Here is a 17599-nt window from a genome sequence, read left to right on the forward strand (position 1 = left end):
CAAGGTTCCCACGGCTTGTTTTTGTGGCTTCTGCCTGCTTTGCAGGCACCCTAGGGACAAGGATGCTGGGAAGCGACTCAGGTGAAGCGGTCAGGGGCACCACTGGACGCACACAGACGCTCTTGCCTGCACTGGGAGACGCTGCCCATTCCTTTCTTTCTTGGATTTAAGCTGCAGGGAAAATGCATTATTTTTTCATTCAGAATTCATTTTGGAACAGATAGCCTTCAGAGATGTAATCAGCCACATTATTTCTCTCCATTAGCAGTCCCTGGAGTTTGCTGGAATTCCTTGTCCTTTTTCCTCTCCATCTCACTCTCTCCATCCTCTTTCATGCTAGGTTGTAACACTGCCCCACTGTCTCGTCCAGCCGTCACCACACACTCTGTTTTGGATTGAATGACTATTTCAAAGTCTGGACAAGGAGGTAAAGCAAGCTCCCTCCTCCCCACTGGGCTCTGGGCTCACAGACCCCTGAGCCAGCAAGGTGTTCAAAGATGCCCCCTTCTGCCCACAGGACGAGGGAGGCAGCTTGATGTGACGCAGAGCTGGCCTGGCCGGTAGCCAGGCTAGGCAGAGCTAGGAGGTTTCTGGCTCCCCACTTACTAGCTGGGTGATCCCAAGCAAATAACTTCTGTTGCCCTCACAGGGTGGTCAAGGTTGGCAATGACATATATGAAGCACCTCCCCTGAGGTATATAGCAAGTGCCCTATAAAAGGCAGCTGTGGTCGGGATGTCCAGGGACAAGAGGGGGCTTTTGAGGGCTGAATGAGCAGTAGACGGGGCAGCATGAAAAACGCAGCTGGTCTCACTGAGAATCAGAGTCCTGTGCTTGGTGGTGCCCCACGGCTGGGGGGCAGGAGTCAGGGAGAACCACGACGAGGACCCCTAAGGAGCAAGACCCCCTCAGAGCAGGAGGGAGCTCGTGGGGATTCAGCTGCCCAGGGCTGAGTGCCTCTCTTTTGCTGACTGCAGTGGCTTCTACCCAGAGTTGCTCCTATGCGGTATTCCTGGCGTGCATGATAACTGGATTCAAGGTGACAGAGGTGTCATCTTCAACTGACTGAGGGGAAGGGTAGAGCAAGTGAGGGCTTCCCAAGATGATGGTGATGGCCCCAAATAACCCCGTGGCACTCCAACTAGCTCCGGGGACTTCATGTGGCTGGGCTGGCTATTGCTCTGGAGAATTCCAACACCACAGGCTCAGAAGACAGCCGTCTCCACCCCCAGCCCCCCAGTCCTCTGCTCGCCTCCCGCTAGTGACACATGACGTGCAGCTGTCTCCAGCACTGTCAGAAATACCGCACTTCGTGGAGGCGAGGGCAGAAAACCTGCTGCCGAAAATCTAAACTTATCCTGGTTCCCCACAGGGAGGGGCAAAGAGAAAAGTACTGCTTTAGCATAAAAGATTGTCGGCACTTTGCAGTGAAATAAAATCAGAATGCATGTAATTTATACCAAGAAGTAGCATGCCCCAGACTAGACAGTCATGGGTAGGTGTCCTTTGAAGGGGGCTACCTGTTAATTGTTACAGGGACCTGGTGCATCACATTTCACAGAGTTGTGTCGTGTTGTGTTGACATGAAGGGAACTGAACTCAGTTTCTAATACTGGCCTCACCCTGCTTTTATAGCAACCGTGGTCCTCAGGTTCCTGAAGAAAGGCAGAGAAACAGAAACTGTCTGGCTCACAGGATCTTTGAACTTTCGAACGGATGTTCTTGCAAGCCTCGTGGAAGCAATGGCATCTTGACTCAAGTCTAGTTCATAAGGATTTTTACAGCCATGTCCTGGGCGTTGGTAATACTAATGGTGACGCCGAGGTTCATGACCACTCCTGTGCCCTGGGCTCCCGGCCCATGCCGGGCTCTTTACACACGCTGCTTCACTTACCCTCCTGTTCCATGAGGTATTATCATCCCCCTGCCCCGGGACATATGATGCTGAGACTCAGAAAGAGTAAGAGACGGTGTTAAACAAATGACACCTGTTACTACCTCTAGGGGAGGAGTCCCGCTGTGTGGAGGAGAGCAAACAGCACAGCAATGCCTGCCACCAGCATCCCGGAATGTCAACCCGCTCCGTGGTCTGCAAGTGTCAGGGCCACCAAGAAAGACACAACTCACACACGCACTGGAGGAAACAGTGCTTTACTCACATGGAGAAGCGACAGAGCAGGATCAGCTTCAGTAGTAGGCATTGGTGCCCCAGGGCCTCACAAAGACCCTCCTCCCTCCCTGCCAGGCGGAGATACAGCTCTGGGATTGGCCAGGTGCTGTGCAACGCACACACTCAAGCAGAACAAAGGAGCATAGGCTGAATCTAGAGCAGGGAAAGACATCCCCACACGAGGTGATAAATCCAGCACAGCCCGAGACAGCTCCCTACCTCTTGACAAGGAAATGTTCCAGGCTCAAGGCCCACTCGTACATGGCCAAGCAGGGGTGGAAAGATAGCATGCACAAGATGGCCTTTCCCAACAGGTGGGACCAAGTTCACATGATGGGCGGGTGGCAGGGTCAGAATTTGAACTTGAGTTTTCCTGGCACCAAAGCCCACGAGCCTTCTCATGCGTGAACACTGTATGTCTGAGATGAGACAGTCTTCCCCAGGCACCTCTCACCTCTCCCCATTTCCATGCAGGAGACTGAAGCATGTTTCAGTATCATTGGGGTTCCCTTGCCTACTTCTTCTGGTTAAGAAACTCAGAAAAACTGTACCACAGATCAGCATTACAACTTGCAAATAAATATGTAGTGTAGAGCAGGGCATAGATCAGTAGGCTGGTGGGGGAACGAGGAGATTCCCACAGTAGCTCCCTCTTCCAATTCTGCCCTCCTTCTTGCCCACCACAGCGCCGGCAGGCAGCCCACGGACAGCCGGAGTCCTCGGAGAAAAGATGGGCTAGGAGGTTTGCTCCTCCCAGGACTTGAATGCAAATTCTCCATCTCTCCAACCTTTGCCCACACTCTAATACCAAGAAGAATATGTTAAAATCTGGGATTCTTGTGCCCTGAAGAATCCTCATGTACAGAAATTTAAAGCAGAAAACTGGGTCCCCATCAGGGAGAGGGAAACAAATGAAAGAAAAGTAATGCAGGAGAATCTAAAGAATTTGGGCAATTATGCAAATACATGGACATGGTAAGGACCATTTGGCCCTGGAGAAAATGAGATTGACACACGTAAACCCCTTAGAAGAATCAGAAAAAGGAGAAAAAGGGATCAAAACCCTTCTTGCTTCAGCGCAGGGTCCTGCAATTCTGTTTGAATATTAAGCCTCCATGTGGTTGCTATGAGGCTTTTGTAATATGACTAAACTCTACTGGCTAATTTGGGGAAGGGTTATTATCTACAATTTGCAGATAAGGAGCCAGAGGTGAAAGGAAGTTCAGTAGATGACCTATACCCATCATGTTCATTTTAGAAGCCACTTTGGATTTAGCACTCAGATTTTCCAACTCCCTGCCTGATCCTCAGCTTCTTAGGGCAACATTACAGTTAATTCTCAGCTGTCGACATTGTTAATGTGGAAGAAAAGAGGCATAGATAATCCCAAATGGTGAGTAATGCCTTCGCCATGCCTGCTGCTCCGGACATTTGCTTTGGAAGACTCAGAGGGAAGGCATCCTGCTGTCAGAGGCTGCCCCGTCCTTATTCCACTCCTCCCCTACTCAAAGCCGCCCCACCTCCTGCTCCATGAAGACCTAGGGGCAGCAGATCAAGGGGAAGAGGCTGTCACGCTTTCCTAGGTTGGGATGGAATAGTGGAGAGAGGCAGAGAATAAAGCGTTTCGATTTAAAAGGCCTCCTGCAGTGCCACAAGCTAGCAGAAGAGTAACAGTAAATGAGACAGTGAATTGTGCCCACTGAAGACTTCCATATGGACGCTGATTCACTATGTTAATAAGGATGTGCAAGCCAGAGGTTGACTGTATTCTGATTTCATGGCTGGGGGATCCATGGCTCAGAATGGGGGAACATCCAAATTTGAGGTCAGAGTCCAAATTCCAGCTCCAAGCTCCTGATTCCAATTTGGTTGGTCTAATTACTATTCTCTCCTAATGACTAAGGATGCTTTAGAGCCAGATGGCTTTAATGGCCGAGACCTGAGTAGAAATGCAAGCAACGCTTAAGGTGGAGAACTGGTGATGCTGGAGCCGAGAGGAGCCAGTTCCTGATTCATTCAACAAATACTGAGCACCTACCAAGTGCCAGGAGGTGGGGTTGGCACTAGGAGAGGAAAGCACAAGAATCAGACATTGACCCTGGCCTAAAAGAACTCAGGGTAGGAGGGGAGATGGGGCATATATAGAAATGTCTCTAATATATACAGAGAGGAAAGTAAGATGAGATTTAAGAGCTTCATTTACTCTTCAATTAACTTATTCATTCAGTCACTTGGGCACTGTATTTTGCGTTCTAGATATAAAGATAAATGAAACTGATCTCTACCCCTTGAAGCTACCATCCAAATACCTAATCCGAGTCACCCAGGGAGCTTTTCAAAATACAGTTCCCCGGGTCCCCAGCCCAGACATTCTGATTCTGAGTCTCTGAAAGTGGCACCCAAGAAATCTAAAGTTCCCATTCTAGGCGTTCTCCAGGTTTCGGTACTAGTCTGGCGGGATAACAAGTGAAGGGAGCCCAGAGGAGGGAGATCCCGAGATAGAGAGAAAGGTTTCCTGGTTCACCTCTTCCAGGAAGCCCTCTCTGACCAGCCCAGCACACTGGTCTGCATGTCCTCTGATCCCAACCCCCACTGCACATCCTGAAAGGACTATAGTTTTCCTGGGTGACTGGGAGGTTTAGTCCCCTTGGTTCTTGGGTGTGTCTTAAACTCTAAAGCTGAGTGCTCCCATGTTCCAAGGTCATTGTGATGAGGATTCCAGGGGCTTTGTGACACACACTGGCTGGATCTGTTCAAGTATGGGAGGTCAGAATAGGCCCAGTTCCTCCTGGGGATGCAACGCAAAGGAAGATCACCTTCCCCTGCTTAATTAAAGCATCACTTAGGGCTCCAAGTGAGCTCTGGTCAGAGGCTGCTTTGAAGACAGCTAGCAGGGGCCATGACCACCATCTCTCCTGAAAACAGCCTCTCTGCCAGGCAGTCGGCCTCCTTCATCCTGGTGGGTGTTCTTCATCAGCTCTGAGGCCCTCCCTCCCCAACCTCTGGTTTGCATTAGGGCCATTTTCCCCTGTTGGGTAGGAAGGACTAGAACCCTGAGCTGGCCTAGAAAGTGGAGCAGGGTAGGTTAAGCCTTGGTCTCACCATCATTACAGACAACAGGACTGAAAACCACAGGTTCTTTTTTACCCTTCTATCTAAGCCAGTGTTACTTTTTCCCCATATGTGACATTCTAACTTTAATGAGTCTAGGTCTGCAAGTTGTCTTAAAGATGCTGATAAATTTTCCATGGTGCTTTTGCCAACAATTTTGGTATGCTGTCACCAGGTGGCAGTAATGCTTTTGTTAGTAGGCGGTTCCACGTCCGATTAATGATACACTATTCATTTGAATTCAGCCTCAGTCATAAAATTTTCTACACAGTATATTTTTCAAAATCATAGTAACTAATTATAATGACCTTAACCAATCTCAAGTCTCATTAATCATAGTGATTTAGAGAGTGATACATAAGAAAGCAGAAATGCAAAACAGGCCTCTCTCTCCCGGAGTTTTAAATGTTATTGCTTTATTGCAGATTATCACGAGGCCTTGATTTGAATTTTCTTTATACCACTCTTCATTTATCTGAAGTTAGAGAAGGATAATAATAAAATAACAACCTGTCATATAGCATTTATTAGGTACAATGACTGTTCTAAATGCATTATTTATAGTCAGTCTCATCATAACTCTATGAGGTGGATGAAGCTATTATCTTCACTGTATAAATGGGAAAATTGAGGCCTAGGGACTAAGCAACTTGCCTACAGACCCACAGCTAGTAAGTGGCAGAGCTGGTATTTAAACCCAAACTGCGGCGTCCATCTTCGAAATCAGTGATTCTCCAAGACTGGTGCCTGAGTCTGCAGCATCAGCATCAAATGAGGACTTGTAAGAAATGCAGATTCTTGAGCCCCAGATCTTCTGAACCAGAAACTCTGGGGGTGGGGCCCATCGACCTCTGGTGTAACAAGCCCTCTGGGTGATTCTGACGTGCAGCTAACTTTGAGAACCACTGTTGTTTTAAGCTATTTTTAAGATAACTATGTTATACTGATGATACACCCTCCACACCTGGGTTGCTAATAATCACCCAGATAACTTTCAAGTTGCACACATCCTCCCCAAGCTTTCTACTCTTAATATTCCTGCCCTCCTTGGGCCACCCCCTCTCCCCTTGGTAAGAATCACTGACATGGTTACTGTTGGGAGTATATCTTGTCCCTCAGATGATCTCAGGCTTTATTGATGGCTCTGTTGCTATGAGTATTCAGAGGAACACAGCATCAAAAACCCTCATAGAAAGTTTTCCTTATCCTACAGTGGCTTTCTTATTTTACTAACAAATACTGGAGAAAATTCTTAAACCCAGTGATGCAGAGGGGGAAGGAGAGTGGAAAGATGTATGCCTGTAGCCAAGGCCGCTAGCAGCTGTTAGAGAGGCTGAACCATTTAAGGCTCCCACTTCTGGACCCCTTTTCCAGAGGAAGCATGGCCAAGCTTTCCCCAGGTTTGCCCATGGAGAGCTTTAACCTGCTTAGGCACACCACAAAGGTGGGAGGAGATTTCCACACCTGCCCTACCTAGCAGTACCCTTCCCAGGGGACTAGGAAAGGCGCTACTGCAGAGCTGAAGAGTACCCAGCACTTCAAGGACTACCAGGGTCTCCTCCTGGATGACTAGGTCATTGTACCCAGATTGTGGGCAGGGTGTTAATAGGTTGGTGGAGCAAGGAATGGAGGAATATAGGAGGATGAAGATGGATTTGAGTGGCCATTGAGATGACCACCTCCATTACTTTGAAGGACCCCAGATACAGATTCTATTCACTTTATTATTTTTTTATTTTTTATTTTATTTTTTTGGCTGCGCTGCACTGCATGACGGATCTTAGGCATAGACAGGAGGTGTGGATGTACTGGTGAAGAGAGGAAGGGGACTTCCTGTGGAAATTCCTACACACACACACACATCACTGTAGCCCTCTGCAGGTGGTCAGGCTTTTTGTGCTTGTCCTTTGTTTGCTAGCAAATGTCTTAAATGTTCTGGTGGGTGGTCCGTAGTTTGCTTGGCTCTGGGGAGATTCAGGGATGTGGCTGGGCAGAGAGAAGTGGAGTTTGCTGGAAGGAGAAGTCAGTGGCTTTTTATAAACAAATTCAGCCATGGCAAAGTAGGCAGATAGCCAATTGTTGCAGGTAGAGGTTTAGTAATGCAAATTATCCGAGCACTCAGCAGATGCCTTCTTGCGATGTTTCTGATTATCTCTGCCTTATTATGTTGATGCCATATTTTTATTATAGTGTTCTGTGCATAGTACTTTGATTACTTTGCCACTTTCATTGTGTTCAACCCTTTTTTCATAACTTTGTTCATCATTTATTTCTTAATCTTTCTATGGCATTTAATTTTAAGGTATACCTTCTGTTAACAGCATGTGTAGGGCGTATATTTTTTATTCAAACTGAAATTTCTTGTCTTTTACACTGCCTGGTGGCATGGCGTTGGGGTTAAGCACCCTGACTCTTGCAACAAACAGCTCAGGGTTCAAATCTCAGCTCTGATATTTACTGTGCGACTTCAAATACACTAATTAACCCTCTAGGGCTCTGGTTCCCTAATATGTAAACCAGTGTAACAACCTCACCTACCTAATAGGTGGCTGTGAAGATTAGACGGTTGGTAAATATGAAGTGCTTAGACTATCATCAGTGCTTTTTAAGTGTTTACAACTAATAAGGGAATGTAAGCATTTATTTCCATAATTGATTTCTTTGGATTTCTATCATTTTTATGCTTTATGCGTTTATTGATTCCTTGTTGTTTCCTGTATGGTTTGTTTGTATTTTTTAAAGTAAATTAGAGGGACTTCCCTCATGGTCTAGTGGTTAAGACTCTGTGCTTCCACTGCAGGGGGCATGTTCGATCCCTGGTCGGGGAATTAAGATCCTGCATGCCTAAGATCCGTCATGCAGTGCAGCACAGCCAAAAAAATAAAATAAAAAATAATAAAGTGAATTAAAAGGATAATGTCCTATTCCTATAAATCTCTAATTTTAAAAGTAAAAAATAAAACAATTTCTTCTGACACTATCCTTCAATCTAATAAAAACTTGAATTTGTAGTTAATAATCTTTCCACAAAGAATACTCCAGGCCTAGATGGCTTCACTGGTGAGTTATACCAAATACTGAAGAAAGAAATAATACCAACTCTATACAAACTATTCCAAAAAATTGAAAAGCAGGAATACATCCCTACTTATTCTATGAGGCCAACATTACCCTGATGCCAAAATCAAAGACATTACAAGAAAACAAAATTATAGGCCAATATCTCTCATGAACAATGATGCAAAAATCCTAAATAAAACTGTAGTAAATAATAGCCAATGATGTCTAGAAAGGATAATACAGGGGCTTCCCTGGTGGCACAGTGGATAAGAATCTGCCTGCCAATGCAGGGGACACAGGTTCGAATCCTGGTTCGGGAAGATCCCACATGCCGCAGAGCAACTAAGCCCGTGCGCCACAACTACTGAGCCTGTGCTCTAGAGCCCATGCTCCGCAACAAGAGAAGCCACCACAATGAGAAGCCCACGTACCACAACGAAGAGTAGCCCCCGCTCGCCACAACTAGAGAAAGCCCGCGCTCAGCAACGAAGACCCGATACAGCCAAAAATAAATAAATAAAATTAAAATTAAAATAAATTAAAATTTAAAAAATTAAAAGGATAATACATCACCAGCGGGGTTTATCCAAGGAATGATTTAACATTCAGAATAATTCAATATAATTTACCATTTTAGCAAACTACAGAAAGAAAAACCATATGATCATCTCAGTAAATGCAGAATATCCATCCCTGATAAAAACTCTCAGCAAATTAGGAAGAGAAGGGAACTTCCTCAACCTGATAAAGGGCATCTACAAAAAGCCTATGGTTAACATCATACCAAATCATGAGAGCCTGAATGCTTTTCCTCTAAGATTAGGAACAAAGCAAAGATGTCTGCTCTTACCACTTTTATTCGACATTGCCCTTGAAGTTCTAGCCAGTGCATAAAACATGAAAAAGAAATAAAAGGCATCCAGCCTGGAAAGGAAGAAGTGAAACTGCCTTTATTCACAGATAACATGATCATCTATGTCAGGGTTGGCAAACTTTTTCTGTAAAGGTCAAGATAGTAAGTACTTTAGTCTTTGTGTGCCATACATCTCTGTTGTAACTACTTAACTGCCATTGTAGCATGAAAGCAGCCATAGACAACAAATGAGTGAATGGGCATGGCTGTGTGCCAATAAAACTTTATTTAAAAAAACAAATTAGAGGCCTGATTTGGCCCATGGGTTGTAGATTGCTGATCATTGGCCTATATAACAAATCCTATGGATACACCAAAAAAGCTACTAGGACTAATAAGTGAGGTTAGCAAGGTCGTAGGATACAAGATCAATACATAAATATCCACTGTATCTGTATATACTAGCAATGAAGAGTTGGAAGTTGAAAGTTTAAAAATAACACTTTTACAGTAGCATCCCCCAAAATGAAACATTTAGGGATAAATCTGACAAAATACATGAATAACCTACACACCAAAAACCACAAAACATTGCTGAAAGAAATTAAAGAAGACCTAAATAAATGCAGAAATATACTGTGTTCATGGGTCAGAAGATTCAATAGTGTTATCAATTCTCCCCAAGTTGATCTATAGGTTCAATGCAATCCCCATCAAAATCACAACTGTCTTTATTGTAGAAATTGACCAATTGACTAAAATTCATAAGGAAGTGTATTCCTAAAGTTCATGCATTCCCTTTTACAATTAAGGATCCCAGGACACAGCCCCGCTCTGCCTGTTCCCTTCTACTTCCTGCTGAGTGTTGCAGTCTCTGAGTATAGGTTGGGAGATCATGATGGCTGTCAGGGGGGCAGAAGCCTGGCTCTGATCAGCTCAGATGACAGTGCCTATGCAGTTGGGACACGGCATCAGGGCAGACCCTGCTTCCCAAGGTTAGGCGAAGGCCAAGATTTTTTGTACCTTCTAGGGCCCATATGTCCTATTTTGGTTCAGAAGATGAAACATGTATGAGTCATTAAAGTGTATTGCTCAATCCATCCCAATAGAACATGGAGTTAGTGGAAATTATCCCAAATTTGGGCCTGTGGGCTCTAATTTTTAATATCCAGTGCTGTTTTACTTCTAACACCTTTCTACACATGTGGTCAGTGGACCAGCATCAGCAATCCCCTGGGAGCTTGTTAGAAATGTGTCATCTTGGGCCCCACCCCAGACCTTCTGAGTTAAAATCTGCGTTTTAAGAAGATCCTCAGGTGACTCGTATGCAAATTTAAATTTGAGTCACACATGTGCATATTCAGGTATATATTAATGGGAAGTTGGGGGTATATACATCAGATATGTCTAGTCACCTGCCAAGCTCTGTCCATCAGCACACTTTCAAGTCTGCAATGTGGCATTTCAAGATATTCTCTCCAATACAAGACTCCTAGGAATCTTCCCCTGTTCCAACAAGAATTCAACTCCTAATTATTGTTTTATGAGCATTTTAAATTACTTTGCATGCATTGCACTCACTTTCCCCTAACACACACACACACACACAGACACACACACACACACACAACCCTGATGTAAACCAGAAACCATTCCTTATGATGCATTGTTCCACTCTTTTAGGAAAGCTAAAATGGAGCTTGTGGATGTGTTTAATTAGTGTTTATTTTATATTTTTCCATTATCAAAGCAGTATATATTATTATAGAAAAGTTTGAAAATATAAGAAAAAGGGGAAAATTACTTATAATCCTATCACTCAAAGATAATCACTGTTTTGTTTGTAGGTGGGTTTTTTCAGGGTTTTTTTTCAGTCTTTTCTAACAGGATTTTTAGAGTGGTTAATTCACTCTAAGAGTATATAACGTGAAGTTTTTATAATATGTAACAGACGTATGTAGTATAGTACACAGAGAGAGTAGATACTGAATACACAGTTTTGTTTTCTGCTTTTCGTCCATTAACATTTGTATTTTCCCAGATTATTATTCTTTCCTTGTAAGCATCAATTTAAATGCCTCACAATATTCCATTAATCATATAAACCATAGTTTACTTAACTATTCCCTTATTGCACAACAGTTAGAGAGTGCTTGCATTTTTCATTTTGGTAAGTAGTGTGCAATGAAAATGATTGTGCATACAGCGTTTTTCTATATAGTTTCAGTAATTTCCTCAGGATAAATTTCCAGAAGTGAATCAGAGGCTGTAAACTTTGATTCACATTGCAAAGTCCAGAGTATATCACTTAAAAATCACACTTAAAGAAAAGCCAAATGTTCCTAACAGAGGGCTGAGGTGGTTGTCCTTGCCAGGTGAAGAGAAAACCACCCATTGACAAGACGGAATGGGATGGCTTCTTTGACGAGAACGGTCACTTGGCCAAGTCACGAGACTTCATTTGTGTTAACATCCTGGAAAGGGTATGGTCCTAAGCTACCCTTGGCTTCACCCTGGAACTGGGGGACATGGGCAGGCAAGGGGGCAAGCATGGCATTGGGAGGGGCCCTTTTGGCAAGCATCTGGAGGGCCACGACCTCTCACCTCCACCCCTCCCCAGGGTCTGCACCCCTTCGTGAGGACGGAAGCCTGGAAATTCCTCACGGGCTACTACTCATGGCAGAGTTCCCAGGATGAGCGGCTCATGGTGGACAGCACAAGGAGGTAGAACATTCCAGATCCTGTCAGGGGAGGGTGGGTGGCAGTGCAGGTGGGAGGGGGTGCCCACCCCAGCCTGGTAGGTTCAGGCTTCTTCCTTCAAATAGACTTCTCTTTCTGAGAGACAAAATCCCCACAGCTCTGCCAACTCGGGGCCCACATACAGGGGGGCATCAGTACCTTCCCCCATCCCCACTCCCAACCCCGCACCCCAGCCCGGCCATATTTACCAGTCCTCACTCTGCTCACTTGAGCTGGATCCCAGCACCTCCCAGCCGTCCCCCCTGCCCAGCTCAGCCCAGCCCAGCCCAGCCCAGCCATCCCTCGGCCTGTGCGGCCTTCTTGAGGTGGAGAAGATTCACAGTTAATGATTTAACTTTAACACAGTATTTAACTGACAATCCTTCAGTTAAATACACCTGCAAAGGCCCTTTTCCCGAATAAGGTCATATTCACAGGTTCCAGGGGTTAGGGCATGGGCTTATCTTTGGAGGTCACCATTCAACCCACGATACCACCCAAGCTCGTTCTAATGATGGGCACAAAACACTGCCTCATCCAGTCCTTCTAATTCTGAGGCATAGGTGCTAGTGTTAGCCCCATTCTACAGACAAGGAAACTGAGGCTTAGAGAGAGCTGGGGATATCCCCAAGTCTTGACCCTAGTGGCAGACACCCAGTACTTAAGTTGTGGATCCAGGATTCAGGTGCAGTGGTCAGACTGCAGAACCAGAGGTTAAACCTGTCATCCCGCTGCACTCCAGGCAGACATCAGAGGATGGTTAGGGCTGGCAGAGGCGGGGGGAGAGGAGGCAGCACAGGTAGCAGGCACTACCTGGGTGAGGGCACTGCTCAGGGTTACCCCGACTGGCCTGGAGGGGAAGGCTGCCTCGTTCAGCCTCAGTTCTGTTCTCACAGGAAGAACTACGAGGCCTTATGCCAGATGTATGAGAAGATTCAGCCCCTCCTGGAAAACCTGCACCGGAACTTCATAGAGACTCGGAATAACATCGGTGAGTCAAGGAGGGTGGGCTGTGCTGGGCAGAGGGGAGGGTTGGAAGTCATCCCTGCCCCACCTCAGTCACATCTGTGCCCTGGTTCCTGGGAGCTGCCTTGATATGTGCCAGGAATTTTGCCAGCTAAACCTTGGTTAGTCTGTCCACCTGGCTCTACTGGCTGCCCCTAGATGCCCAGCACTGTGTATCCCTGGGTGTATGTTGTTTCTGCTGTTTGTCTACATCTCCTCCCCCCTTGGCCTTGAACTAGGTTGAATTATAATTGGTGGGGGGGTGGGACATCCCTGGCAAAGGGTACAGCCTGGTCAAAGACTTGGAGGTGGGAAAAAGCCCAGGCAGCTCAGGTTGTGGTGAGAGGCAAAGCCTGGTGGGCTGATGTACCTTTGTCATGGCCCCCTTCCCAGGATGTCCTGGGTCCTTGCCTCTTGGAATGAGGGGAATAAACTCACCCATGGACTTTCTGCTGGAGGTGATCTGGTGCCTCACCATCCCTTGCCCCCAACCTAGCATACGACATCCAGAAACTCTATGACAAAGACCCCCTGGGCAATGTCCTTATTGATAAGAAGAGGCTGGAGAAGATCCTGCTCCTGAGTTACGTCTGCAACACCCAGGCAGGTGCGCCAGGGGGCTGGGTCTCCCTTCAGCTCCCTCTTCTCAACTCCTTCCTGGGATAGGGCCTGCCCAAGCCCAGGCTCCGCCCCTCCTCACTGGCTCCCCTCCACCCCAGAGTACCAGCAGGGCTTCCATGAGATGGTGATGCTTTTCCAGCTGATGGTGGAACATGACCATGAGACCTTCTGGCTTTTCCAGTTCTTCCTACAGAAAACGGTGAGAGCTGAGCCTGGCTTAGGGACCACCCCCATTCCTCAAACGACCCCTTGAGGTTAGGCAGGCATTGGCAGCCCCAGCCGTTTCCTCCAGCCCTGAAGCAGCCCTCTGAGTCCCAGAGGAGCTTTTCCCATGGAAAGACAATGCCAACCCCAGTGGGGTGTGTGCTGGTTGGGGGGTGGCAAGCATTGGAGCTGAGGAAGGGGAATACTGATGCTCTGGGTCCGGCTCTTGTCAAACCGTGAAAGGTTTGGCAAGGCCCAGTGAGGCCCACCTTTCTCCTGGCATTCCCCTCCCAAAACATGGCTCTGCTCCTGCAAATCCTCCACGGCTCCCCACAGCCTCCAGAATAAAATCCAAAAACCACAGCCAGACATTCAAGGCCTCTGTCTTCAGTCTTGTCTCCCACAGTTACCTTCACATGACCTGCATCCCGGCCCACCCCCAGGGACTCAGTATTCCCACACTGTGAGGTGGAGGGCTTTTGAAGGTGCTGCTTCCTGTTACTCCCTTTCTGGAAAGCCTGTCCTCATGATCGGTGAGAGGCTACCCAGAACCCACCCCCATCCCTCTCTCCATCCCTGCAACAATGTGCAACACTGCTCTTTCCTTGTCCTGATTGGTCCAGACCCGTGGTATGTGTCTGGAGGAATAACTGGTCTCACTGCATTGTGAGCCACTCCTGAGACATCTCCGCATGCCCACCATACACACACACACACACACACACACACACACACACACCCCACAGACACAGACATGATGTGTGTTTGCAAACACACATACACTGACACTCAGACTCATACAGAGACACGTGTCCGGCCCAGAGCCAGACACACAGAGGGCCTCCAGAACTGGGGAGTTGATGAAGCAAGGCCGACTCTTCTGATGCTTTCAAGGGGTTCCCTCCCTCCCACCCATCTTTCCCAGGAGCACAGCTGTGTCATCAACATTGGGGTGGGCAAGAACCTCGACATGCTCAACAACCTGATCAACTTCCTGGACCCCGTGTTTGCTGAGCACTTAAGTGAGTGCGCCCCTCTGCCATCTTGCATGTCCTCCAAACAGAGCAGGCGTGGGAGGGGGCCGGGACCCAGTCCAAGGCAGTGGCGTCCAATCATGTGAGAGGGAGCAAGGTCATTTGGTCTTTTCTTTGGGCCCCAGGGAGAGGGCTCATCTGGATGGGGTTGAAATCTGGACAGTTGAAAATCCACCCCAAACAGTCTCCAAGGGCAGATGGAAAAGTGACAGCCCAGGTTTTTGTATTTCCCAGTGTGTTTATGAGCTCAGTTGTTTGGCCTCATCTGTCTGTCTTTGCTTTATCTCCTATTCCCCTGACCATGGCCCCCTGGTTGGCACCCTGCTTCTCTCCCCACAGAAGGGAAGGGTGCGGGGGCCGTGCAGTCTCTCTTCCCCTGGTTCTGCCTCTACTTTCAACGTGCCTTCAAGTCCTTCGACGACGTCTGGAGGCTCTGGGAGGTGAGGCGCTCCTCTGGGGCAGAGGATAGACCCTACCCCTAGGGCAGGTGGCAGGGAAGCCCTTTTCCTTGCCTCCCTTTATTGCTGGCTTTGGATGGAGTTCAGTGGGATTTAGTGGGCCACTGAGCCTGCTTCCGCCCTGTTGGGAGATGACAGAGCATCAGTTGGTCCATCTGTTCATCTAATCCCACCACTGTACCTTCTCAGGGCAGCGCAGGCAGGAGGGGCCTCGCGGCCTGTGCAGTGGAAGCCTGGCCTGGGCTCGGCTTCCCTGCCACCCTGCCTGTGCAAGGGCCCTCACTATGCTCTCACTTTCCCGGCCACCTCTTCCTCGGCCTTCCCCTCCACCTGAGCACCCACTTCTTCTGAGCCCTCACTCCTGGAGGAGGAGGGGCCCCCAAGGACAGGTCGCACCTGCAGTTATTTGACCCTAGTCTCCGGGGCATCAGCAGATGAACCTCCCCGGGAACACGCCCACCGCCCATCACTGCCCTGCCCAGTGGCCGCCACTGCCTGCAGGATCTGGCCCACCGCTCAGCCTGACATTCAGTGCCTCAGAAATCAACTCCCCCCACCTCACCCCTCCCTCCTGGCCTGCTGGTCTCCATGCTCAAGTCCATGACCACTGCCAGGCCTTTGGTGACACCCCTGGATTGTTGACTTTCCATCAACTGCTGCTTTGCCAAAGCTCCACTCAAATGCTACCGAGAGTTACCCAGTCATTCTTGGCATTCTCTCTCTCTCTCTCTCTCCCTCTCCCGCCTTCTCTCTTGCTCCCTCCCTCCTTCCCTTCTTCCCTCTCTCACTCTCTCTCCCTCCTCCCTCCCTCTCTCTAGTGAATTTCCTGAAGGCTTTTTCTCTGAGTCCCCCAACAGCAAGCACCAGGCCTAGAACCCCAGAGGTTGAATGAATGAATGACTGAATGAATGAGCACGTCGGCAGCAAGGCCCAGACGTGATGGACGGGGCCACGTGGTGGGTGGGTACCGCGCCATCCCAAAGGCGTCTGCAGTGTCAGGACACAGGCCAGGCTGAGGCTCGCCCACCTCCGCAGGTCCTGCTGACGGGGAAGCCCTGCAGGAACTTCCAGGTGCTGGCGGCCTACAGCATGCTGCAGATGGTGCGCAAGCAGGTGCTGCGGGAGAGCACGACAGGCGACGACCTCCTCCTGGTGAGGGCACCCTCGGGCCCGGCCCGGCCCGGCCCCACCGGCTCCTGGAGGCCCCCGACACCCACAGCACCCCTGGTGAAGGCCCCTGGGTCGGGGGCGCTGGACTCCAGTGTCCCCTGTGCCCCGGGGCAGGGATAGTGATGAGATGGACATGCCCCGAACACTGTGCTGCGTGCTTTTAGAGACCAGCTTGTTTAAGCCTCATGACAAGCCTGACACAGAGGGGCCATAACGCTCATCATCACCATCACCCCTGTTTAGCAAATGGGGAAACTGAGGCCCTGAACAGTTCTTAAGCTTTAGGCTTGACAGACTGACAGTTAACTCTTTGGCCCTAGGGTCCTCCTGTGACAAAAGACCTGGAATTTTCCAACAATTCTAAAAAGCAGCCGAAGCCTTTGTCAAAAACATCTTAGAGAGAACCCCAATCATAAAATGAGTCCTTCTAGAAGCCCATGAAACGCTCGGTGGAACCCCAGGACTCCCTAGAGCCCAGAATGAAAACTGCATTTACCATCTTTCCAATAGAGAAAATTCCATTGGTACAATTTCAGGCACTGTGCCAAGCTGGTGGGGGGGAGATCAGCTGGCCCCAGTGACTGCCGTGAGCAGCGGCCTTGTCCCCTTGAAGCGGCAGGTCGCTGCCTGTGCCCGGGGGAGACCTGCTTCCGCCCCACCTTCTCCCGGCACAGGCGTGCAACAACCTCATAGACCTTGATGCTGCTGAGCTGGTCTCCGCTGCCTGCACAGTCTACGCGGAGCTCGTCCAAAAGGATGTAAGTTACCCCGATTACTTGTCCTCCTTCCCTTCCTCCTCCAAGAAGCCCTCCCCAGTCTCCCAAGCCCAGCCCATGGCAGGCGTACTCAACTTCAGGGACACAGCTTGTGCTACGTTCTCTGCCACCAACCCACGGGGCTTGCTCTGCATGGACTTCTCATAGGTTTGCCTGTGTAACTCCTGCCTCCCCAAGTAGATAGACTGTTCTTCCCGAGAACACGGCCCTCTTCCCTCGTTCCCTGCGTCCATCCTGGCAGATCTGGGCACAGGGCGGGGCACCCAGGGGCTCAGGAGAATGTCACTGGCTGAATGAACTGAAGAATGAGAGCGACAGACCAATGTCTGTCTGCCTCTACCTGCCGGAACCTTCCTCTCCCCCAGGTTCCTCAGCCATTAAAGGATTTCTTTCTCTGAG

The 17599-nt window shown here is 48.5% G+C and overlaps 1 protein-coding gene and 1 long non-coding RNA gene across 2 annotated transcripts in view; one reads left to right on the forward strand and one right to left on the reverse strand.

Moving 5' to 3' along the window:
* LOC309651607 overlaps positions 1 to 17599 on the reverse strand; it is a 109054-nt gene that overhangs the window by 64346 nt on the left and 27109 nt on the right. The window lies entirely within an intron of this gene.
* On the forward strand, positions 810 to 17589 carry TBC1D21 (TBC1 domain family member 21). The gene is given in 11 exon segments (XM_082444413.1): positions 810 to 5128; positions 11569 to 11676; positions 11814 to 11918; positions 11922 to 11947; positions 12829 to 12923; positions 13434 to 13544; positions 13657 to 13757; positions 14688 to 14784; positions 15136 to 15236; positions 16290 to 16406; positions 17099 to 17589. Coding segments are annotated over 11 exon segments (1170 nt in total). The 5' UTR covers positions 810 to 5068; the 3' UTR covers positions 17348 to 17589.

The sequence above is a fragment of the Balaenoptera physalus genome (assembly GCF_965194825.1).
Source record: "Balaenoptera physalus genome assembly, chromosome: 2".
NCBI lineage: Eukaryota > Metazoa > Chordata > Mammalia > Artiodactyla > Balaenopteridae > Balaenoptera > Balaenoptera physalus.